Raw genomic sequence first — 24743 nt, forward strand, 5'->3', positions numbered from 1 at the left:
CGGCCCGCCGCTCTGTACGGCTGCGCAAGATGGCTTCACCCCGACTGCTCACCAATCAGAGCCTGGTTGGGCGGGGCCTGACTGAGGGCACACGAGGCGCGCTCGCTGCCGGAAGCGACAGTCTATCGGTTGCCGGTGCCGCGCAGCATGGCCGGGGCGTGTGGTAAGCCCCACATGTCACCGGCATCGGTGCCCGGGAAGCGGCGTTTGGAACCCGATCAGGAGCCGCAACCACAAGAGGTAATCTCGGGGTGGCGGGTTGCATCCCTCCGTGAACCAGGGGTGCACGTGGCAAGGCCAGGGAGGCCGGGCCGTGGTTCTGTGTCTGGTGTCTTGCGGGACGCCTAGAGCCCGGAAGATCCTCGTCCTGCCCGGGGTGTTATTTTGGAACCCTCAGCAGAGCACTCCCTGCGCCTAGGGGCGCTAGAACCCGGGGTAGTTTTGTGACTTGAGCCGTGTTAAGGAAGGAAGAGACCTTTACGTGCCCCTCACCACAATCTCTGAACCTTCCCATCTGTGCTTCCTCCCCCAGAAAAGATTTTAGTTGCGCTCCCATGCCGGTATGTCAAGTTGTGTTGTGAAACAAAAGAGGACGTGAGAATATAGAAGCCTGAATAGGAGCCAGGGCATCCAGCACAGGTTGTCATGGAGTTATTGCTGCTCGTAGGGCTTGCTGGTGGGGCTCCAGCAAACCCCAGGTGGTAGAAGGCATGCCCAGCCATATCCCTTACAGACGACTCCACAATTCATTGGATTCTCTAAGCTGTCCCCCATGTTTTGCGAAATGTACCCAAGCTGCTTCCTCCATGGAGTTCTAGGTAATAGCCCCTTAGTAGTTGTTTGTGTTCTGACTATTTGGACTACTTTTACTGTGGTATGCAGCCGAGGTTTTGGAGATGTCAGTAAGAAGGCAGTCACTTGAGCTGTGAATAGTTGGGAATGGAGGAGTCTCCAGCTAGGCAAGAGTTTGCCAGTGGCAGTGGCACGCATCCCGTTAATCGCAGCACTCAGGAGACAGAGGCAGGTGGATCTCTAGTAGTTTGAGGACAGCCATGGCCACGTATGGAGTTCTAGGTTAGTCAGGGCTGCATGGTGAGACCTTGTATTAAAAACAAACAACAAAACCATAAATCCGAAAACCAATTAAACGATACTTAGCCTATGGAAAAACAGTGAAATTGAAATTTCTGCAATCTTGTGCTTCCTAAAGATTGTTCAAGTTCTTGCTCAACTTTTGAAGGCCAGTGATAAAGACCTGTTCACAGTGCATGCATGTCGTATTGTGCTAGATGTGAAATGGCCTCCAGACAATAGGGCTGTACTCAGAGAATAATTTCTACTCCAAGAAGAGAACAGGTGGGTTTTCTTAGTTGTTGTTCTATTGTTGTGATGAACCACCATGACCAAGGCAACTTTTAAGAGGAAATGTGTAGCCAGGCAGTCACAGTGCACACCTTTAAGCCGACACTCAGGAGGCAGAGGCAGGCGGGTATCTGGGAATTCAAGGTTAACCTGGGCTGCAAAGTAAGTTCCAGGATAGCTAGGGCTACACAGAGAAACCCTGTCTTCCAAAAACCAAAGCCAACCAACCAACCAAACAAAAAGGAAGCCTGTAATTGGAGGCTTGCTTAGTCAGTTTCAGAGACTTGGTCCGTGACCGTCATGGCGGCAGGCAGGCATGGCATGGCACTGGAGCGGTGGTAAGAGCTTTTAGTAGCTGAGCTTTCTCACATCATGATCAGCAGGCAGAGAGAGAGAGACAGACAGACAGTCTGTTTTAGGCTTTTGAAACCTCAAAGCCCTTCACAGTGACACACCTCCTACAACAAGGCCACGCCTCCTAACTTTTCCTAAATACTCCACCAACTGGGAACCAAACATTCAAATATCTGAGCATATGAGGGCCATTCTCATTCAAACCAACACACAGGTTTAGTTTATGATGGGTAAATTTCAGTTCATTAACACTCCTCTTCAGCCTTCCAGCTTGCCCATCAGTGGCTGGTCCTAGTCCTCAAGGTAAAGAAACTTCTACTGCAACTAGTCAGAGCCTTCAGGGGTTTCTGATCCTCCCAGGTCCACAGCCCCATTCCTAGCTAGTGACCTTCCAGTTCTGGGACCCTTAGGTGCCAGGGTAGGGTGTGGAGTTTGTCAATAGGGAAACATTGGTTTTGGTGACACATGAGTGGGAAAATCCTGTAATTCCTCGAAAGGTCCCTCTGTTGCGGGGCACTAGGGATTGGTGTATCTGTCCTGGGGGTAGGTTCTGTTAGCAGGCAGGAGATGAGGGCTCAGGTTGGGTGGATGGTGTTGGAGCAGGTGGAGGCATGTGACCAGGGACACAACTTTCCTGTGCGTGGTTCCTGGCTTAGCGAGCCTGCCAGGTGGCAGTTATTAAATACTGTGGTTCCTTGCAGCCCCCTCTCCTCTGCGGCTCTGACGCGAGTCTCTCCGACAGCGACAGCGAGGAGAGTGTGTTTTCAGGCCTTGAAGATTCTGGCAGTGATAGTAGTGAGGACTACGATGAAGGAGTGGATGGAGCCGATTGTGAGAAGGACGCCAAGAGAACGGAGGAGACCTCTGAGGAACAGGCACAGGTGGGTGAGGGGGGAGCCTCCACATCGTCCTTCCCATGGTGCCTTCAGGAACCTGGTCCTCTGTCCATCTTCACACAGTCGAGCTCCAGGACTGTAGCTTCCAGCCTCTTGTCTGTGCTTTACTGAGAACTGTGGAAGTCCACATGCCTGTGTCTTTGCCCCTCCCACTTCGAGGCCACATCTATGGGACGGTAGGCTGACGCCTGGTCTAGGAATAGACGGAGTTTTCTAGAGGCAGGAGCTGCTGGAGGCTAGCCCAGCTGCCCTGGAGCCAGCAGCGATGGATTGCTGTACTGATGGGGAATGCTGCACTCTTTTTTTTTGCTTGATAAAAATGAAAGAAAAGCTTAATTTGACTAAAATGCAGCAGTTCAAAGAATTCCTCAAACTGGTTTGTAGTGGTTTACACTTCAGTGGCCCTGGTGTCCTGGAAATCATGGCCTTGGCTAATCAAATCTGCTGTCAGGTTGGAACCAAGAACAGGCCTAGTTTGTCTCGGTTATGGTAGGTCAAAGAAATGTTGACCATGGTAAGATTGGAGAGGGGTTAACTATTCCTCTTGCTAAGTTTCTTGTTTTTGTGGATTTTGTTCTGCTTTGCCTTGGTTTTATGTGGTGAGGTGTATAAGTGCATTGTTCTCGTGTGTGGGCTTGTACGTGAGGGTGAGTGCGTGTAGAGCCCAGAGTTGATGGTGTCCTCCTTGATTCCTCTCCACCTTATTCTATTGAGCAGGGTCTTTCACTGAGTCCATAACCAGTGTGAACCAGTTATCTCTTTCTTCCTCCCTATCTTCTCCTGCTCCTTCCCTCCCTTTCTCTCTGTCTCCCCACTGTTACTCTTCTTGTTGGTTCTAGGGGTTTGACCCTAGAATGTCTTGCAGGGGAGGCAAGACCTCCACCACACCTCAGCTGGTACCATCTTGTTCTCATTTGGTGTTGAGTAGTTTTGTGAGCAGTTAGCCATTCCCATTGATGGCCATTCGACTCCTTTTTTTCCACTGCTCTTTTTTTTTTTTTTTTGAGATTTATTTATTTATTATAAATACAGTGTTCAGACATTCAGGGCACCAAATCTCATTTATTACAGATGGTTCTGAACCACCATGTGGTTGCTGGAAATTGAACGCAGGACCTCTGGAAGAGCAACCAATGCCTTTAACCTCTGAGCCATCTGTCCAGCCCAGTTTTGATTTTTTAGAACATGCATTTGAGAGAGTGCTGGAGAGAGATGCACTGACTGTTCTTCCAGAGACCTGGGTTTGATTGCCAGCTCCCATAATGGCAGCTCGCAATCATCAGTAACTCCAGTTCTAGGGGGTTCCAATGTCTTCTAGCCTCTGCAAAAGCGGGAGCTGCTGGAGGCAGCTGCCCTTGGGACCAGGGGCGATGGATTGCTGTACTGATGGGGAAGCCTTTGAGCAGGCATGGGATACACAGACACACACATGCAGGCAAATACTCGTACACATAAAATAAAACATTTAAAAACTTGGTGTGGAAGTATGTGTGGTGTGTGGTCTCCCCCTCATATGTTATTGTTCCCATTATATCAGGAAGTCTTTCTGCCTTCACCCTGCAGGAATGTGAGACAAGGTAAGGATCTGGTGTGTGCAGCATTTCCTCTGATTGCTGGAGAGGTCTGACTTAATGCCACCTTTAACAAGACTGGCTTGCTAGGTCTCCATATAACTCTGGGGCATGGCAGGTATCTTGGCAGGCTTGGAGTCCATGTATTAGCGCCATCTGGTGGAGTGTAATATAGGAACTGTGGGTTTCTGGGGCTGCGGAGGAGGTGTCCAGGAACTCTCCCAGGAAGTCAGTTCAGCTCCCTTGAACCAACACCCCTGCCTCCCTGCTCTTGTACTTGTCTTCTGTTACAGGCTCTGAAGGAGGGAGCAGGTGTTCCCCACCTGGCCCAGAATTGTACATTGCATGGAAGTCAGGTGAGGCAGGGTACAGAAGGGTTTGTGTCCCTGCGCTGTAGTGTCATCTTGCAGGGCAGAAGGGTGTGTGCCCTACAGGGTCTGGTACATTCTGTCCTAGGAAGTTGACACTCAGAGTCTATCCTGTATATTGAGTCCTAGATATGGCTCCTAATGAGAACATGCAGGACATTGTCACTTACGTTCTCGTTCTGAAATGAGCAGTCCGTGGGCAGAGTTTCATGGCTGTCAAACCATGTGTCCAGGGCCACGAAGTGTCAGTATAGGCTGCTTCCCTCTAGCGGGTAACGCAGCCCTCAGGTTTAGGAAGGGCAGCCTTTTGTGGTGGGGTGAGAAGAGCATAAAGATTTGTAGTTATGTTCTATTTGTTAATATTACCTGTGTGAGTACAGGTGTGCTTGTGCCGCAGCATGTGTGTGATGTCTGAGGGCATCTGTAGGAGTTGGTTCTCTTCTTCCACTGACTCAGGCCATAAGGTTTGCAGAGCAAGTCTTTTCCCTCTGTCTCACTGCCTCATTGTGCTTTAAAATGCCTGTGGTCACCACTGCCCGGCCTAGTCACCTCTTCTCCCAGCCCTTCCCTGACAAGTCCTTGGCCTTGTGTCAGGCTTTATCGGCCCTGGTTTGTTTCTGTCAGGCCTGATATAAGTGAGGGCCCTGGGTCCCTTACATAGCCACACATAGGATGTCTGGTCATGGCAGAGTGTGTAAGCAGCCAGACCCCAGTGTTGGTGAGCATGGTAGTACAGGGCTAGGATAGACTTTGCTGCCCTCTGACCCTCTGGCCCTTTTGTTTGTTTTTTAGTTTTTTTTTTTTTTTTTTTTTTTTTAAATTTTTTGAGACAGGGTTTCTCTGTAGTTTTTGGTGCCTGTCCTGGAACTAGCTCTTGTAGACCAGGCTGGCCTCGAATGCACAAAGATCCTCTTGCCTCTGCCTCCCGGGTGCTGGGATTAAAGGCATGCGCCACCACCGCCCGGCTTTGTTTTTTAGTTTTATTTAATGTGCATTGGTGTTTCTCCAAATCCATATCTGTGTGAGGGTGTTAGATCCCCTGGAACTGGAATTACAGACAACTGTGAGCTGCCGTGTGGGTGCTGGGAATTGAACCCAGGTCCTCTGGAAGAACAGGCAATGCTCTTAACTGCTGAGCCATCTCTCCAGCTCATTTTGTTTGGTTTAAGTGTGTGTGTGTGTGTGTGTGCTGGAGGTAGATGGTGGGTATCTTTCTCTTTACCCTATTTTATTATTATCTTTTTCTGTGTGCATGTTTGTGCTTGCATGAAATTTCTGTGCACCATGTGCATGTATATGCTCTTGGAGGTCAGAAGGCATTAATCCCCTGGAACTGGAGTTATGGTGGGTACGGGAAACTGAACTAGTGTCCTGCTAGAGGAATAAGTGCTCTCAAATGCCAAGCTGTCCCTTCAGCCCTTAAATTTCCCCACCCTCCTTTCTTGAGACAGAATCTTTGTAGTTCTTGGTAGCCTAGAGCTCACATTGATCTGCCTACCTCTGCCTCCTGAGACCCTCACTGTATTGTTTTGAGACAGGTTCTAGCTGGCCAAAGAGCTCTAAGGGGCTTCGGTTCCCATGTCTCCAGCTTTAAGATTGCAGGTATATACTACCATGCTTAGCTTTTTCTTTTTGTCCTCCTGAGGCAGGGTTTCTCCATAGCTCTGACTATCTCTGGAGACGAGGCTGGCCTCAACTCAGAGCTAGAACCTCCTGCCTTTGCCTCCTCCTGAATACTGAGATAAAAGGCATGTGCCCCAGCTTGTTTTTGTTTTTGAGACAAGGGCTCTTTGTGTAGCTCTGGCTATCCTGGGATTTACTAAGTAGACCAGGCTGACCTTGAACTCAGAGATTCTCCTGACTCAAGCCTAGATTTTTACGGGGTGCTAGCAATCTGATTGCAGGTTCTCATGTTTTAATGGTAAGCATCTACTGACTGAGTCATCTCCATAGCCTCCCTTAGGCCTTTTCTGAATTACTTTTCTTTTGGGAGGGATGGGGTTCAAGACAGGGTTTCTTTTTAGCCCTAACTTGGAACTCACTCTGTAGCCCAGACTGGCCTCAAACTCAGAGATCTGCCTGTCTCTCTGCATCCACAGTGCTGGGATTAAAGGTGTGTGCTACTATCCCTGGCTCGTGAACAGTTTTTTTATCCTTTGTTTTCTCTGGCTTTCAGCCTCTGTTGACACAGTATCTTTAGAACTAGGTACCTTTTGCCAGTCCTTGCTTATTAGTGGGCCAAACTCAGGTAATTCCTTCTATCCTTTTCTGTTTTGGCCCAGGTCACGGATATGGGTAGTGGCCTGAGGTCTTGTTACTGTCCAGCATAGGGCCTTTGCTGGAACAGGGGATTCTTTTTTCCCCCCTTTTTTCGAGACAGGGTTTCTCTGTGTATCTTTGACTGTCCTGGAACTCACTCTGTAGTCTAAGCTGGCCTCGAACTCACAGAGACCCGCCTGCCTCTGCCTCCCAAGTGCTGGGATTAAGGACGTGTTTCATCATGCCTGACTGTGGACAGTGGGTTCTTTAGCTTCCTTTATGCATAGTTTTTGTGTTACTTAGTAGTACGCTGGATTTGAACTTTGTGTGTTGGGGATTTGGTGTGTGTGTGTGTGTGTGTGTGTGTGTGTGTATGTATGTGTGAGAGAGAGAGACAGAGACAAAGGGAGGGAGGAAAGGAGGGAGGGAAGGGAGCAAGCGATCTTGGCGTGCCTTGTACTGGCCTCGGGGCATGGCATGCTGGAAGTGGCTCCTCTTTTCTGCACCACAGGGAAGGTATGTGAAGTTGCCTTAGCTGACCCTGGCCTGCTTCCTAGAAGAGGTGGCATGGCTTCTGGCCTTGCCTATACCTGGTTGGTGCTGGCAGTGGAGTGTGGCCAGGTTAGACAGAGGAGGATCTGTTGCTGTTACTCTAAGAAGATTGTTCAGGGCCAGTGCGATGATGACTCAGCCAATATGGGTACTTGGCACTGAGCCTGAATACCAGAGTTTGATCCCCAAAACCCATATAGTGGAGAATCAACTCCCACAAATGGTCCTCTTATTTCTACATGTGTATTGTGGTTCACGTGTACATTCACATGTGCATCACATGCACAGTAAGTAAATAAATTATGTAAAAAAAAAAGCAGCTTGTTCATTCGAGTGCTGATCTAGACTCTGGGAGCCCTCCCGTCTCTGTCTTTGGTCTTTGTAGTTGTTCTCAGCCTGGACTTGGCAGAGGTATATATACCGGTCCCTCAGGTCAAGGTCTAGAGGAGACAGGAACTGCCTTTCTTTTTGTTTTGTTTTGTTTTGTTTTGTTTTTTTGAGACAGGGTTTCTCTGTGGTTTTGGAGCCTGTCCTGGAACTAGCTCTTGTAGACCAGGCTGGTCTCAGAGATCCGCCTGCCTCTGCCTCCCGAGTGCTGGGATTAAAGGCGTGCGCCACCACCGCCCGGCAGGAACTGCCTTTCTTGGGGCTCTTCTGACACCCATTCCTTCGTCACCTTTGGCTCACTGGCTGCTTTGGGGGGCCTTTTTTATACCTATTTTCCAGTACCTGGTGATCACCCCCTCCTATGGCTCTCCCAACACCAACCTGGTGTCTAGCTGCCCTGATTCCTGCTGCTGGCTTCAGTGAGGGTAGCTTCCTGTATATTGGCCAGCTCTGTAGTTGTGTTCTGCCTCTGTTAATAGTGTATATGTCTTACTGTCCACCCTTCCACTTTGAGACAAGTTCTTACTATGTAACTCCCATCCTGGAAATGCCCTGTAGATCAGGCTGACCTTGAACTTACAGAGCTCTACCTGCCTCTGCTTCCCAAGTGGTGAGATAAAGGTGTGCACCTCCAGGTGTGCCTCCTTGCTCTCTTGCTCTCTCTGGGCCTTTCTGTTACCTCATACCTGCTCCTTCACCAGCCACTCGGCCTCTCATTGGATGGCAATGTTGCTGTTGGTTGAGGCTGCACACTGCTCCACTCCCAAGTGGTGCTTGGGCAAGATTTCAGGCCTGAGATCTCGTTCAGTCCCTTCCAGGAGACACTGTCCATTTTCTCAAACTAGCCAAGGCTTCTGGAGCCTGGTTTAGGCTATAAGCTTTTTTAGGGTTGTGTCCTTTTGCACAGTGAGTGCCAGCTGCAGACCTCACCATCTCTCTGTATTGGGAGAGGTGTGTAGACAGCCAGGCTGCAAAGGACCCCAACCTAGAGGAAACTAGCAGCTTTAAGAGTGGCCTGTACCTTATTCCATTGTTTGTGCTTTGGATGTTTTAGTCATCTTTAATTAAAAAAAAAAAAATTTATTGACTTAACGTATTTTGGTGTTCTGCCTGCATGCATGTCTGCATGAGGGTGTGAGATCCCCTGGGACTGGAGTCATAGACAGTTGTGAACTGCTGCGTGGGTGCTGGGAGTTGAACCTGGGTCCTCTGGAAGAGCAGCCAGTGCTCTTGACCACTTGAACCATCTCGTCAGCCCCAATTTTCAAGTTGAAAACAGATGTACACCTGTAAACCCAGTGTTCAGGATGCTGGATCTGGGAAAGAGGTTGAGACAGCCCTAGGCTCCAGAGGGGACAGAATTGGAGAAAATGTGTTTTCCTATATCTGTTTTTAGGGAGGGCCGTCATTTCCCTCTGGGAACTGGTCCCTGGGTTGTTGGTCTGTGTCAGTGCTGCCCTCTGGTGGACATCACGTGCTCTGCAGCTATAGAGTACAGAATAGAGCTGCTGTTCCTTAGAGCATTTGTGTGGAGGGAACTCCCGAGCCTCACTGTTGGAGATCCTAACCCTTGTCAAAGGCCTGCTTATGTTTGGTTCCCCAGGTTTCCCCTCACTGTCCTGCACTGGAACAGTAAGGACACAAGCATAGAGCTGGCTGTCAAGTTTGTTTCCCAAACATGATCATGACTCTGATCATGGCCCGTAAGCACTGCTGCTGTGATTCATGTAGACACAGTACCTGGCAGATAACATTTGGGGGGAGACTGGAGATGTTGGGGACCCTGCTTGAGGCCAGGGCTATAGGCACCTGCCTTGGGAACAGTGACTGACTAGAAGCTTAGTGTCATAATGCCGCCACCCAGGGCCCTGCAGAGCTCAGTCAGAGACAGATGTGCCTGCCAGTTGTGTTGCTGGGGCCCTGAGTGTGGGTGCCCTATTCTGAGCTGGGGTTTGCAACCCATTTTTGATGTATAGCAAGGAAGTGGGGGAGATATGGAAACTGAATCCTGCCTTGTTCCAAACCTGGAGAAAAACTTAGTCTTCCGTCCTTCTTTATATTGAAGGGAAAAACAGGCTGAAGGGAGAGCAGGCCTTTGGCTCTTGCCTGGGTAAGAGAGTGGAGCTGTGGGCGGGGGCGCCCACACACCGGGGTTCCTGCTCCAAGCACTTTACTGCCCTCGGCTGAGAGGTGTGCCTGTTTTCTCCATCAGTTCTGGTTCTGCCAATAAACCCGATCTGGTCTGAGCCATCCGCCTCCCCGGTCAAGGAAGAATCTGTTTTCCAGGTTGGAGTGTGAATTGTCAGTGGCACCCACTCTGACCAGGGGACAAGGTCAGCCTACTGTCGCAGCTGTGGTGGGTGTGGAGGGTGCCTGGGATCTGGGGCTCCCGTCACTTGAGAGTGTGGGCATATCTCTAGGCCCTTGGCCAGTGTATCTGGCCTGAATGTGGTTCTAGGTGACCCTTTTGACAGGCCCCATGGCTTATGTCATCTGTCTCTGCTGACATTACCCCAGTGGTGGCACTACTCTCTTTCCGCTTCTCCTTGTGTTCCTGCCCCTAGGTCTGAGAAGGTTTGAACAGTCTCCTCTGCCGCATCTGGGCCCAGTAGGACCATTTGTGGGACCCTTGGCCCTGGGCCAGAGCAGCAGGTTTTGATGTTAGTGTGGTGGTGGTGTGGGTGAATGGGTAGCCAGCCCCATGGCTGGGTTTGCTTCCCACTGCTCTTAGTAGCCTTTTCTTTTTGGCCTGGCACCTAGTATCACCCACTGTCTGAGTACTAGAGAGCAGAGGGTGGTTCAGCCTGGATACAGTGGCCTGGAGTATGCTGGGATCCTGGGGTGAGGCTACTCAGATTTAGAGTGGCACAATGTTTCATGTGCTATTCGGATCTAGGTTCCAGCATTGGGAAAGTGGTTCTCCTCAAGTAGTTAACCAGAGAAATGGGGCTGGGCTGTGGGTTAGGGCTCCCAGGGACCCCCAAAGTAACTCTCCCTTTCTCTTCACAGGCAGGCCCCCCTTGTCCAAGGACAGAGGAGGTGGGAGTTCTGACCAGAGATGAGTATGAAGAGGACAGCTCTGATGAGGAGGTAGGACTTGGCTGAGTGTGGCTTCCTGCTACGCAGGGTGAGAGTCTTCCTGCTGGGGCTGAGCTAGTGCCTCAAGGAACCCAGAGTAGGTGCTGCACCGCGGTGTTCTCCGGCCTTCCTGAAGGGGCCATGTTGTGGTCTGTGAGAGCCAGCATCTCATGAGGCTGCTGCGCTCCGAGTAGGCGGCCTGGCTCAGGCCTTCTCCCTATCTGGAAGAACAATTTGGGGGTCTGGGACAGAGGACTGAAGCAGCACACGTGTGTCATTGCCAGGTTAAAGAGAGAGGCTACACATGGCTTAGCAGTATCTTGTCTGTCTGTGGGCACAGCAGGGCCAGGGCTGCTTCCTTCACTGTGTTGTAGCCTGTGTTGGCACTCAAAGCTGAGGGTCGCCACAGGGGCCAGAGCTGCTTCCTTCACTGTGGTGTAGCCTTTGTTGGCACTCAGAGCTAAGGGTGGCCACAGGGGCCAGCACTGTTTCCCTCACTTTGGCATAGCCTGTGTTGGCACTCAAAGCTGTGCCACAGGGGCCAGAGCTGCTTCCTTCACTGTGGTATAGCCTATGTTGGCACTCAAAGCTGAGGGTGGCCACAGGGGCCAGCACTGTTTCCTTCACTGTGGCATAGCCTGTGTTGGCACTCAAAGCTAAGAGTGGCAGGCATAGATTGATGTGAGTCAGCCAGTACCCTGTCTAAGGGTGGCACAGTAGTACCAAGGGCATCTCCTGGTCTCCCGGTGGCTTTGTCTGTTCCCTTCTATGGTGCTCCCTTGTACCACAGCTTCCCACAGTAGCCATAGTGGGCTGCTGTAGTATCTTGCTGACTTTCCTATCTAGGACAGGAAATTTACACCATGAAGAGCAAAAAGTGTCATGCTAGGCTGGGCTTTCCTTGAGAAGGTACGGATGTGTCTAGAATGCCAGCAGGGTCTGGAAGCTCTGAGAAGCTATGCACACAGAGGCAGTGGGCCTGGCAACTTGTCGCTCCCTGGTGAGGCCTGGTCCCAGGGCTGAGCGGTGGCCACTGTATAGCCCAGAATGTGAGCTTGGGAGTCTCATCTTGGCTTTAGTGTGGGGCCTACAGGGATGGGTCCTCTTCTCAGGAGCTCTTCCTGCCTGCCTGTCAGGGGCTGTCCCTGAGGCCTCGGGGAGACACGCGCCCCCTCTCTGGCTGGGCTTCCTCCCCACCTTCAAGCTCTCTTGGCAGTGTCTACAGGAGCCTTGGCCGACAGCCCGATCCAGTCTCTGCTGCGTGTTCAGAGAACAGAGACAAAACAAAATAAATTGGTTTCCTGGCCGGAGCAGCGGGCGCACCGGTGAGGGGGGCCGCACAGCACGGCTCCCTGCCTGTCTCCCCTCCCCCCCCAGGGGCCCTGGCTGTCGGCAGCCACATCCTGTCGGCTACTTTTTTATGCTTGGTATTTTGAGAAATCAATGATGATTGTATATGGAGAATAGGAGTCGGGGGAGGGGCTTCCAGAACTGGTCAGTGCCTTGCAAGTGGCCTGCCTGACCCTGCCTGCCCTCAGGGAGGTGTGCCCCAATGGGCCTGTCCAGTGGCCCTTGGAGAAGGCTGGGCGACCTCGTGCTGTGCTGTGACATGGCACGAGGGCTGCTTCCTCTCTCCTGCGCTGTGGTAAGTATCGCATGTGTGAGTCTGAGTGACAGTTCAGCAGTAGTAGAGATGCCTGTCTGCTGAGCTTGCCAGTGTAGCTGACCAGCAGCTGGAAGGGACCACAGAGTTCTGCTTCCAGGTGCCACGCCAAGCTCCCCAGAGTCTGCTTGGGGCTCGTTCCCCGTCAGAGGCCACACTTGGCTCTTATTCTCAGAGCAAGGTGGCTACAGCTGAGGGGATAGGCCTAGGAGTGAGTGGGACATGACCATCAGTGCCTGGCTAAGGGTCAGGTCAGAAGAGAAGAGCTCGGCCCACTTCAGGATGCCTGATGGAGAGGCCAGAGGGTAACAGACATCACCAATCATACATCTCGGGTCCTTCACAGACTGCAGCCTGTGCTCTTGTGGCTGTGCCTGGTTGCTCTGCACTTACACCAGACCTCCTACAGGACTCTGGACAGGGGTGCTGGGAAGGTGTTGATGTGGTTTGTCCTAGTGGTGGCGCCTCAGCAGGAGGCCTGTGGAATGGGAGTGGCCTGTCGAGTCTGCTGCCATTTGAAGGTGGAAGCCCCATTGATAACCTTGTCCTTTTCTCTTGACTGCTCCTTGGATCTGAATCTAGGACTTGGTTGGGAACCTGGGCGCTTCTGAGCCCCGCTGTCGTTTGCCAGTGTTCTGTTTTAAGACTCTTCCAGCATCATTGACTCTTAAACCAAGCAGCCTGGATCACTGTTTTCTGATTGTGCTCTGGCTCCTCCTCCTCTTCCCCGAGATTCACAGACATGGGCTCAGCTGAGTGGGGGTAGAGCCCCCTGAATGAGTTGCTAGGCATGGTGGGGATGGAGTGGGGTGGGGGGTGACAGAAGCAGCTGTGCTGTGACTGCCCCACCCCCACATGGCCACTTCATCTCCTCCCTACAGCAGTGGGGCTTCATAGACGTGATCTCATCCAGTAGTTGGGACCCCTGGGAGGTGGACTGGGATAGAAGGGCGGGTGAGTGGCCAATGCTACCTCTCCTCATGTATCAAGCAACTAGGAGAAACCAAGGCCAGTCCTGGTCAGGTAGAGAAGCCCATGCATCTGCTCAGCAGGCCTACAGCCCTGTTCTTTAAGAAGTGTGGCCAGTATGAGGAGTTCAGGAGAGCCATGAATTCTGGCCTGGAAAGTCTGGGAAGAGCTGGTCTTCCTGCAAGTATCCTTCCAGGCCCCGAGGGCAATGGGCCTGGGGCCATCCCCTGTACGACCTCTGGCCAGGAGGGGGCTGGGGCCTTAACACCCCCACCCCCTGGCCTTGCCCAATCTATAACTCAGGATCCCACAGGGACATGGCCTGGCCTGTCTGCATCCAGAACCTGTGATCCCCTCTGCTCTCTCGCCAAATGCAGTTAATGGCTTCTCCTAGCTACTGAACCGGCAGCTGCCTCCAGTGCGCTGGCGGTCTCTGCTCCTCCGGGGCCACCCCCGCCTGCCGGCAGTGTCCTGGCCGCCTCCCTGTGTGCACTCTACTCTCTCCATGCTTGCTTGTGTTACTGCTGGCAGGGGAGCCTGTGGGCTCAGGTTTCTAGCTAGTGAGTAGCCCTCCCTGCTGTTTGTAGAAGGCACCCGGATCTGTACAGACTGCTCTGGCAGCCATCCACCCCAGGCTAGCCTTATTCTTGCCTCCGAACAGGACCTCTGGCCAGACTCAGACTAATCCTTCAGGTCTAGCCCCATCCCAACCTAGGGACTCACTCACCAGTGATGACTGGGCATGTACGTCTCTGTGAGTACTGTGTACTCGGTAGACAGACCTTTAGTACCATCTCCTGGTCTTGTTGACCTGATGGTTTTAAGAGCCACTTTGTATCAGAGTGCCCAAGCCCACAGCAGGGTGCCTTTGGAGGAAAGTGGAATAGGAGCTTGTGGAGGAAGCCGTGGTCTCTCCTAGGGGTTAGAATTGGTCGTGGCTTTGGCTGGTATGTAAGGGTAGGCTATTTCAGATCTGTATTTTCTTGCTAGGGCTAGGGAACAACTGGAGAGCAGGTCTGGAGTGCAACAAGGGCAGAGTTTTGAAAGGCAAGGAATGCTGGTTACAGTGAGCTGTTAGAGGCCCAGAACAAGTACCCTTTTGAGGAGGCTGGCTATGCAGGGCCAGGACTGACTTGCTCGGACAGGAATCACTCAGCAACCTTATATATTTGGACAGTGCCTAGATATAGGGAAAATTGTCCATATTGAGGTTTTGGAGATTTCTAAAGTTTGGGGGGGGGGGCTCAGCTTGTGTGGTGCTCTGGACCCATCTCCCTACTTAAAGCACCAACTGAACTTGACTTAGTGAGAGTCAGAAAGATCTTTGCCTTTAGCCTTTAGAGATAAACCCCCAGCCTGTGCCCAACTCCAGTACCTGTGGGAATGTCTGGGGTCCTCTGCTTACAGAACTAGGGAGAACACTATTTGATTCTGAGTAGCCCCAGGAGAGGAACAAGCAAACTGGGCCTCAGACAGCTATTTTCCTTCTGTGCTGTGTCTTCCACAAGTCCTAAAGATTCTGCCTCTCTGTCCTCCTACTAGAGAGGTGCAAGCAATAGTAGGCTCCTTAGGTGTCTGCAGCTCGGGTGGGCTCAGCCAGTCCCTCAAGTGGTGGTCAGCATGGTAGAGGGCATGGAGGACCAGAAGCAGTCTGGTAAGGGGATGGTAGGTTTGGAGGTGGTACCTGCCTGGTCAACCCCTGCTGGGTCTCAGTGGTTTGGCCTCAGAACAGGAAGAGACTGTACTGTCTCCCTTTGGTCTGTTAAACAGGCTTCTAGTGTATGTGTCAGAGTCTAGCATCCCATCTGGAACCTTCTGTTGGGGTCAGTGTGGCATGTGAGGCCAGGCCAGCTGGCTAGTCCTGAGCACTTGGAGAGATAAGACACCCCATGAGGGGGAGGTGGCAGCACAGGAAGGCCATGAGCTCTGAGACAAGAGGGTGGTTGGTGCAGGGGGAGCTGAGCAACAGTGAACACTACCCGCATTGTAATCGGAGAGGGGCCGGGGAAGAGAGAGACTGAGCGAGGCGGCTGACCCCATGCTCCCGGGGGACAGGTGGGAGAGGCAGAACGAGGAGAGAGTGAAGGATTCCAGAGGTGGGCTGGCTTCCTCTCTTGCAGACAGACACGGGAGGGAGGTGGGCAGCGGGCCAGCCCCATACCTGCAGTTCCAATCTGCGGTCCTGACAGCTGCAGCCACTTTGGGGAGGGGGAGGGGAGGGGGCTCATCGAGAGCGGAAAAGTCCCAGCCGACACTGTGTCCGGTGCAGTGGGGGGAGTGGGGGAAGGAGATGGGATAGGATGGAGGGATGGATGTGGACCTACCTACCTCATCACACAGGCTTTTCGTAGGGGCTAGGTGCCCCCGCAAATCATGGCACTTGGTTCTGTTTGTCCTCCACCAGCCTGGCCAGGGGTCTCAGTGCTGGGTCTGACCCAAAGGGGTCACATGTGTTTCCTGGCAGCCTGCAGGTGCTGAGCAGGGCGGGGGTGGCTGGCCTGGGGTGCAGGCAGGCCTGGTGATGAATCATGTGGTGCCGCCAGCAGCTCATTCCCCAGGCTGGGGACAGGGAGCTGACAGCTGAGGCTGAGCCGAATGTTTCCAGCCCAGCTCAGCTCGCAAGGGTGGCTGCTGGCCCATGGTTCGGGCCAGCCTCCCCCCCTTCAGCTGCCTCTGTGGGGCACACACTAAGGGAGCTCCTGGTTTTTGTCCCACAGCTCCTCAGTGTGGTGGAGGGTGAAGTTGCCCTCTGGGAAGGATGCCAGGGCCTGTGGTGGGTAGGGAGCACCTGCCACTCTTTGGCCATAAGCTGTTGTGGACTCACGTGGAGCCACAGGATGGGAATGGACCGTGCCACCCCCGGTCTGGTTTGAATCTGGAGCAGTGGAGGGTGACGGAGTGTTCTTCCCGCCCCTCCCCTCCCCTCCTCCTGCTGACTGTCGGGCCAAGCCCTCAGCCACTGCTACCGGTGCAGCTCAGGGAGTGGCTGGGCCGCTTGCCCGGGCCTGAGGCTGGCCAAGCTGCAGCCGCTTTCAGAGTCAGGCCCTGCAGTGGAGGCCTTGGCCGGGCGCGTGCCGCACCCCAACTCTTCGTCTCTGGAGAGCCTTCCGGCCCCACAGCTCATTCCCTTTCATCTGACCCCTCTTGACACCCAAGCCTCCAGCTCTTGTCTGGTTGACTCTGGCCTACCATTCAGTCTTGCTGAAGCTCAAGCTTGCCAGCTCCTGGGCTTCCCTGCTTTCTTCTGCTTTGCCCTAATCACTCAGTTGGCTCTTTCCTCTTCCACTGGGTTCTAGGTCATGAGATGCCTACTGGAGCTAGCTAGGCATCATTTGGGCCTCTGTGTGGCCCCATAGTCCCCAGCCATGCTTGCTACTCAGATTGGCAGCCTCTACATATGGACAAATGTTCCTATCCTTATTCTCCAGTTTGCTCTTTGGGTACTTTCTCTCAGAGCCTTTGTATGCATGCTCCTCTGGTTTCTTCCTGACACTGGCCCAGCCACTCTGACCACAGAAGTAGGTACCCACTTAGTCATTGTCCTCCTCGGGTTTGTGTGGGAGATTGGCACCTAGGTATTGAAATGTGAGACCTATAGGTGAGGGGCAAGAGACCCATGTCTAGCAGAGGAGGAAGGTCAGCAAGGGTCCTTGGTGGTGGTTGGTGCCCATTTGCCAAATACAGGTGCACCCTGCCAGGTTGTGACTCTGGTCTCAACCCAGTGTCTGTCACAGGGTGCTTGTAGCTTGGAAGTGACGCTGGTCAGAGCCTTGCATGAGGAATACATGAGAAGAGAAAGTGGCTTCTCTTAGCCCCAGCTGCACCTCCAGGTTGTAGCTTCCTGAACTGCAGGAGCCTCTGCAGTGACTGAGTGTGCCCTGTCTCCCTCCCTCTGAGCAGCTGTGGGCTCCTACAGGATTAAGTAGAGGAAATTTGGGGTTGGGTTTCTTTCTGAACAAAACCTGCCGCTGTGACTCTCTACCCTGTTATGGTTCTGTCAGATTGGACGCAGCCCCTACCCCTGCCTTAATGGCTCTGGCTTTGAGAATATCCTCGAAAATTACACCACTGTTTCCTGCACCAGCATTCCCTGGAGCCCTTCAGTGCAGAGGAGGGGCCACGCTGGTCCTGCCCTATGAGGATGCCCACGTAGGCCTTAACACCTGGTCTCCCCCCAGCCAGGGACCAGGAGGCCTGCCAGTACCAGCACCTGGTGCCCTCTGCCTTTCCTTACCCACCACCCAGCCAGAAGTCAGGCCTGGCCTTTCTTCTGCCGTACCACTCAACTAATTGTCACCTGCACGATTTTAATGACCAGCCAGCTGTGCACAGTGCCTGGCGAGGGTCTAAATCAACCTCAGAGGCCAGAGGGATCTTTGGAAGAATTGGATAGGGCAGAGTGTTGGATGGCTAGCAATCTTTCCAGTGTGCAGCTGGAAGCAGAGCAGAAGCCCTCACAGTCTCTCTGGGCCTAGGTGGGTATCAGTGGGGACATTTGGGTAGCTGCTACTCAGATGGTGTCCTAAGGCCCATATAGGTCTGGCGGCCTGCTTGGCTGGACAGCACCGCTCACATACTCCCTAACCCACTTTTAATGGAGCACTGCTGGGGAGACAAGTGCCCATGAGGCCGCGACCCCATCTGGTCCCCCCTCACCATGTTCCTTGGGAGGAGGCAAGGCTGCTGTGTTGCTTGCTGCCTCTTATGCCCTCTCCTCTTTCCTTCTGTTTTACCTCTCCACCCTCCCTTTCCTGCCCTGTCCCTTTGGCCCTGCTCCCACATCACAGATCCCTGGTATAGGGTTCTTGATAGGTGATCTAAACCTGTCATCGCTCTGCCTCACTCTGGGAAGATGGGGTGAGAAAGCTAGGGTCATAGTGAGTTCAGATCCTTTCAAGAGGGCAGTCTGCCTCAATTTGGAAGATACTGTTTCATTTTTAATTATACAAAAAATTTCAGACTTTATATTATCATATTAAAGACACAAGATGCCAACACTTGGCCCAGGTAGGGAGTCAGCATGGAAAGTTCCAGTGGGCCTGGGAAGTGTTGGGCTACTTAGAGTCAAGCCATAGCCCGCCTGTCCATCTGTCTGTTCATAGGCCCTGCTCATAGCTGGGGCAGGTCTGGCCAGGTGAGCGTGCTCCTGGGGGGACCTGTGCTCAGATCAGGTCGGAGGTGGGGCTCTCGGTGACTCTTCAGTGGCATCCACCTTCACTAGGCATCACCTCTTGGCTGCTGTGGACCCTCCTCCTTCTAACTTCGAATCGCCGCCTTTCTGTCACGGTCTTTGCTCTGCAGAGGGGATGGGGGTGTGTCAGGGCCTGGGTGGAGACCTAGTATCACCCAACACTGCCCGGACCTTCCTGGCTTCCTGTTGGGCACTGTCTCAGGTGGCCAGTGCTAGGGCACCCCAGTCCCCAGCTCCTGCCCCTCCCCAGTGCATTTTGGGGCGGGGAGTACACTGCTGCACAGCCGAAACTGTAAAATTAAATTTCCCAGATGTTCAGGCCCCAGGAGCTCGCGCGCTGTCTGGAGAGGAAATGGGGATTGGGGAAAGCCGTTGTGTTTTTCCCTGCTCACCCTGCTTTTCCGGTGCCACCAAGTGCGGGCCAGAGCAGTAAATCATGGCCGGCCAGCATCTCAGTTCAAGCCTTCTCCCCTAGCCCATCCACTGCAGGTCTCGACAGACCAGGGGAGGGACAGCAGGTGCCCTATGCTTTGGGGTGGAGGTGGGCTGCAGAGGTGACGGGTAGTGGCACAGAGACCCCTGGGGGTTCCCCTCTGATTGCCTTACTGCTGCGCACTATTCCCCTTTGGATGGGGGCGGCTTATGAATATGCTTCTTACTTCCCGAATTCAGCTCCTTTCAGTTCTTAACTTGCTGGGAAGTAAAGCCTGGAATAGCCCCCTCATGCCTGCCAGGATGAGTTCCTGTTGCCCTCCCTCCCTCCAGACCTTCTCCTGGGTGGCCCTTCGTAGTGTTACTTTAGCGTTACTTTTTGATCCTATATTTGCAGGTCCTTAAGACCAATGGTGTGGCTCCTATGTGCCTTTCCCTCCTTTGGGCCCAGCTTTGGTGGCAGGTGTAGGTACTAGGGAATGCTGCCCCTGCCTGACACCTCTCTGCCCGGCAGGTGTGGGCTGATGAGTAAATTGGGACCCCTCCGTGCTCCCGGCCCTGCTCACCAACTTTCTCTGGTTGCTGAGGCAGAAGGTGCAGATCTGTTTGGGCTGGGTGTTCTCGCCTCCGTCTCGGGCCAGAGGTGGTGGTTGTGGTGGCGGTGGCAGGGGACTGCCCGCACGACCGCTGTGGAAGAAAGCGGGTCCCGAGTGGCATGGTTGCCCGTCGCCGCAGGCCTCACCCACCAGCAGCACGTTGCCCAGGTGAGAAATGTAGCTGGAAGCCAGGCGCAGCGTCTCAATCTTGGAGAGCTTGCGATCTGCTGGCTCGGTGGGGATGAGTGTGCGCAGCGCGGTGAAGGCCGTGTTCACGCTGTTGGTGCGGTCCCGCTCGCGCGCATTCGCTGTGTGCCGCTGCCGGGGCTCGCGGCCTGGCCGCCCCCCGGGTCCCGGCCCGCTTCCCGCGGCCCTCCGTCCTCCTGCCCGCCGCCGGGCGCCCTGGAGGCCACAGCGTGCTGCATGCACACGGCAGGGTTTTTCGTCGGAGCCCGAACTCTCGCTTCCGCGGTCCTCATCCTCCGACATCGGGCTCACCTCAGGGTACAGGTAGCGGCCCGGAGGCGCTGAGCGCAGCATGGCGAAGGACATGGGCCGGGCAGGGGGCGCGGCGTCAGCTCCACGGTGCGCTGGTCATGCCGCCTCTTTAGGCCCCCACAGGCCGCCGGGCCAGGGGTCTCCGCTGCGCCCCGCGGTGGCGGCTGCCGGGCGACGCGGGCACATGTGTTCGGACTGGAGTGGGGCCGCCGGCAGAGCAGTGCCTTTATAGTAGTCGGCTCCTCCCCCGCGCCTGGCCTCCGCCTCCCTCCCTGGCCTGGAGGAGTTTATGCGGAGCCTGTGCACCTTTTTTCCTTTTTAATAGTCGTGCCTAGGGGGTCCTGAGCATCTTTCTAGTTGGGGAGTTTCTGGAGTGCTACTGATGTCCCAAGACCTTGGGTGCCCATTCTACCCATTCTGCAGGGAGGAAGAGGATAAATCAGAAATCAAGAGGCTTTCTCCCCTGGCATGCCTAAGTTCACCCAGCTGCCCTGGCCCCGAGTGCTTGGCCACACCCTGTCTGACTCTCCTTCCATGTGCACTTGGGTCTTTTGTTGTGCCAGGCCGTGTGTGTGTGTGTGTGTGTGTGTGTGTGTGTGTGTTGGGGGGTGACTCCAATAGTGGCAGTCTAGATATGGGCGTGTAGATTTTGAACCACCTGACTGTATGACCTGTGCCAGGTGCCAGAAACTTACCGCTTTGACCCCTCCTGCCTAGGGAGACCCCACCTCCATCCCTGCTGTGTGCTCTGTGGGGCTCCTCAATTCCAGTGCACACGTGGATCCTTAAGATCGGCACTTCCCAATCCCTCCCTCCGATTTGGAAGTGACCCCCTAGGTGGAGAGCACACTTTATACAGGGTATTTTGAGGGATGAACTTGTTGGAAAGGGCTGGTATGGACAGGTGCAATGGGACAGGGCCCAAGGGGTCTTGCTGAGGGGCTGCTGGCACTCAGCTGTGCTAGTTATGTCTGGGCCCCTCCTCCCTGTGGCTACTGTTGCAGGAAGTGGCCGCCTGGGCAGCAGTCCCCAGGCTGGGAGGAGTGAGGGTGGTGGCTGGCAGGGGCTGAAACCAGGAATGTGTGTCCAGGAATGTGGCTGCTCTGCCCACTGAAGTGGGAGGGGTAAGAGCAGTAGAGCTAGAAAGGGGGTCCTTGGTCACCTGCGGTGCAAAGCAGAGGTTTGTCTCCCCATGGGTGGGGTGGGGTCTTCCCATGGTTCCTGCCTTGTAACTACCCACTTCTGCCTAAGGCCTCTGCCAGGGGAGGGAGCCCATAGGCGATGAGGTCATCCCCGTCTGTGGCTGCCCAGAGCCCTGGCCAAGGAATCCAATAAGGGGGGAGGCTAGGGTTGGCATCACTTCAGTGGAAAATGTGAAGGTAAAGCTCTGGCGCCTCAGAGAGCTTGGGGGGAGGGGGCATAGCACCCCTGCTATGCCACGTCAGACCCTGGGGCCAGGGCTAGGGCAGATTTTGGGTCACCTGGCCTCTAGGCACTTGAGGCTGGTCTAGGGTGGCTCTTTTGTCCTTGGGTTGCTTGAAGAGGATCAGGTATGGTAGGGACAGGTGCTGACGTGGTAACTGTGCTACAGGACATTCGGAACACTGTGGGCAATGTGCCCCTGGCATGGTATGATGACTTCCCACACGTGGGTTATGACCTGGATGGCAAACGTATCTACAAGCCCCTGCGGACACGAGATGAGCTGGACCAGTTTCTAGACAAAATGGATGACCCAGATTTCTGGTGAGTTGGACCTTGGGTCAGAACCTGTGTGGTTCCTCAGGCCTGAAGTATGGCTCTGACTGGCTTTCCCTCAGGCGCACTGTACAGGACAAGATGACAGGGCGTGACCTGCGGCTGACTGATGAGCAGGTGGCCCTGGTACACCGGCTTCAAAGAGGCCAATTTGGAGATGTGAGCTTCAACCCCTATGAGGTAGGTAACAACTGGCCCTAGGGTCTGAAGTACATGCAGCTTCCCACCTTAACACTATGCTTGTCTTCCAGCCATCTGTGGATTTCTTCAGTGGTGACGTCATGATCCACCCCGTGACCAACCGCCCAGCTGACAAGCGTAGCTTCATTCCATCCCTAATTGAGAAGGAGAAGGTGGGAACCCCATCACTCTTCTCTACCCCACCTTGTAAGGTTCCCATGCTGCCACTTGACCTTAGCTTTGTGTGCAGGTGTCTCGCATGGTGCATGCCATCAAGATGGGTTGGATCAAGCCTCGACGGCCCCAAGACTCCACCCCTAGATTCTATGACCTGTGGGCCCAGGAGGATCCGAATGCTGTGTTGGGGCGCCACAAGATGCATGTGCCTGCACCCAAGCTGGCCTTGCCTGGCCATGCTGAGTCTTACAACCCACCTCCTGAGTACCTGCCCACTGAGGAGGAGGTGGGCCAGCATTGAGATGGGTATGGTCCCCAGCTATGTTCCCTGAGCAATTCTCACCCGTCTCCTCTCTCCCCAGCGCTTGGCATGGATGCACCAGGAACCTTGTGAGAGAAAGCTTAACTTCCTGCCACAGAAGTTTTCCAGCCTGAGGACAGTGCCTGCTTATGGCCGCTTCATCCAGGAGCGATTTGAGCGCTGCCTTGACTTATATCTGTGCCCACGGCAACGCAAGATGAGGGTATGTGCGGCAGCTGCATGGGTCCTGGGGAAGTGTAGGACGGGGTGGTGAGCAAGTGCTCTCTTGCTCCAGGTGAATGTGGATCCTGAAGACCTCATCCCTAAGCTCCCTCGGCCAAGAGACCTTCAGCCTTTCCCTGTCTGCCAGGCCCTTGTAAGTGGGAAATCAGAGGTGGGCAGATGTCCCTGGGTGTGTGTGTGTGTATCTGTCTGTCTTCACTCTTCCTTCTCTGTAGGTCTACAAGGGCCACAGTGACCTTGTCCGCTGCCTCAGTGTCTCCCCAGGGGGCCAGTGGCTAGCTTCAGGTGGGCCTGAGGTGGGGGCTGCCCTGAGCTGGGAGGCAGGGATCTGGGTTAGAGGCTTAGGTGCTGAGAGCCTTCACTACCACATCCAGGTTCGGACGATGGCTCAGTGAGGCTCTGGGAGGTGGCTACTGCCCGCTGTATGAGGACTGTGCCTGTTGGGGGTGTGGTACGGAGTATTGCCTGGAACCCCAATCCCACCATATGCCTAGTAGCTGCAGCCATGTGAGTTTATAGGTCACAGGGGTAGGGTTGGGAAGGGTTACAGAAAAACGGGGACTGACTATGCTGAGGAGGGGTTATGTCTGCCCCTGTTTGTAGGGATGATGCAGTGCTGCTTCTGAACCCAGCCCTGGGAGACCGGCTCTTGGTGGGTAGCACAGACCAGCTGCTGGATGCCTTCACTCCACCTGAAGAGCCAACGTTGCAGCCAGCCCGCTGGCTAGAGGCCTCAGAGGAAGAACGCCAGGGGGGCCTGCGACTACGTATCTGCCACAGCAAAGTATGTGATGGGAAGGGGATGGGAACATGCCAGACCTGGTCAGACAATCAGCCGGCATTGTTCTTCTCTAGCCAGTGACGCAGGTGACCTGGCATGGGCGAGGGGACTACCTGGCTGTGGTGCTGTCTAGTTCAGGACACACTCAGGTGCTGATCCACCAGCTGAGCAGGAGGCGCAGCCAGAGCCCATTCCGCCGCAGCCACGGACAGGTGCAGTGTGTGGCTTTCCACCCCACCCGGCCCTTCCTGCTTGTGGCCTCTCAGCGCAGCGTCCGCATTTACCACCTGCTGCGCCAGGAGCTTACCAAGAAGCTGATGCCCAACTGCAAGTGGGTGTCTAGCCTAGCTGTGCACCCAGCAGGTGAGGGGAACATGTTTTCTTCAAGTCGGTCAGGGAATGAACCCTCTAAGTCTTGTGAGAAATACTGTCATTGCTCTGGCCCTAGGTGACAACATCATCTGTGGCAGCTATGACAGCAAACTGGTGTGGTTTGACCTCGATCTTTCCACAAAGCCATACAAAGTGCTGAGGTAAGATGGATTGGGGTGAGGTAGGTGGGTAGAGGGGCCCCTTCAGCTGAAGCCCACTGTCAATGCACACTTCCGCAGGCATCACAAGAAGGCTTTGCGGGCTGTGGCGTTCCACCCCCGATATCCACTCTTTGCATCTGGCTCAGACGATGGCAGTGTTATTGTCTGCCATGGCATGGTGTACAAGTGAGTGCTAACCCTTGCCCAGCCCTTCCCATGGGACCATCCCACTGGGTCCTGAATCCCTCTCTTCCACAGTGACCTGCTGCAGAACCCACTGCTGGTACCTGTCAAGGTGCTTAAGGGGCACACACTGACCCGAGATCTGGGTGTTCTGGATGTGGCCTTCCACCCCACACAGCCATGGATCTTCTCCTCTGGGGCAGATGGCACCATCCGACTCTTCAGCTAGGCTGATGCACTACTGGGGTTGGCCTGGAACTGGGTGGGTGTGCCTACACACAGAATCAATACAATCCTTGATCCCCATTGTTCTGCCTTCTTATTTGGTTTCCCCACCCCCACTCTGAGAGCTGCTCAGGCTTGACTTTACATGGTACCCCAGACCAGGGGACCTCAGGATTCCCTTCTAGC

The 24743-nt window shown here is 54.1% G+C and overlaps 2 protein-coding genes across 2 annotated transcripts; one reads left to right on the forward strand and one right to left on the reverse strand.

The window, feature by feature from the left end:
- Positions 1-13: 13 nt before the first annotated feature.
- On the forward strand, positions 14-24639 carry Bop1 (BOP1 ribosomal biogenesis factor). Its single transcript, XM_050144910.1, has 16 exons — positions 14-240; positions 2418-2597; positions 10759-10839; positions 21768-21922; positions 21997-22114; positions 22186-22287; positions 22365-22577; positions 22654-22815; positions 22888-22968; positions 23051-23120; positions 23210-23342; positions 23439-23619; positions 23691-23979; positions 24065-24149; positions 24228-24335; positions 24408-24639. Exons 1-16 carry the CDS (start codon positions 148-150, stop codon positions 24559-24561), a joined length of 2205 nt encoding a protein of 734 aa, XP_050000867.1. The 5' UTR covers positions 14-147; the 3' UTR covers positions 24562-24639.
- On the reverse strand, positions 18375-21761 carry Scx (scleraxis bHLH transcription factor). The gene is made up of 2 exons (XM_050144944.1): positions 19649-21761; positions 18375-18754 (listed from the first exon to the last, which is right to left on the reverse strand). The coding sequence occupies exons 1-2, from the start codon at positions 20228-20230 to the stop codon at positions 18716-18718; spliced, it is 621 nt and encodes a 206-aa protein (XP_050000901.1). The 5' UTR covers positions 20231-21761; the 3' UTR covers positions 18375-18715.
- Positions 24640-24743: the final 104 nt, after the last annotated feature.

The sequence above is a fragment of the Alexandromys fortis genome, unplaced genomic scaffold, assembly GCF_014885135.2.
Source record: "Alexandromys fortis isolate MF-2015 unplaced genomic scaffold, M_Fortis_MF-2015_v1.1 scaffold_2_1_26212458, whole genome shotgun sequence".
In the NCBI taxonomy this organism is placed as follows: Eukaryota; Metazoa; Chordata; class Mammalia; order Rodentia; family Cricetidae; genus Alexandromys; species Alexandromys fortis.

Excerpts from the sequence above, each read along its gene's own strand:
- Bop1 (XM_050144910.1), top strand. The coding sequence starts at position 148 with ATGGCCGGGGCGTGTGGTAAGCCCCACATGTCACCGGCATCGGTGCCC. Across the intron at positions 21,923-21,996 it reads ATGGATGACCCAGATTTCTG|GCGCACTGTACAGGACAAGA; the intron begins GTGAGTTGGACC and ends GCTTTCCCTCAG. Across the intron at positions 22,969-23,050 it reads TCCCTGTCTGCCAGGCCCTT|GTCTACAAGGGCCACAGTGA; the intron begins GTAAGTGGGAAA and ends CCTTCTCTGTAG.
- Scx (XM_050144944.1), bottom strand. The coding sequence starts at position 20,230 with ATGTCCTTCGCCATGCTGCGCTCAGCGCCTCCGGGCCGCTACCTGTAC. Across the intron at positions 18,755-19,648 it reads TCAGCAACCAGAGAAAGTTG|AGCAAAGACCGTGACAGAAA; the intron begins GTGAGCAGGGCC and ends TCCCCTCTGCAG.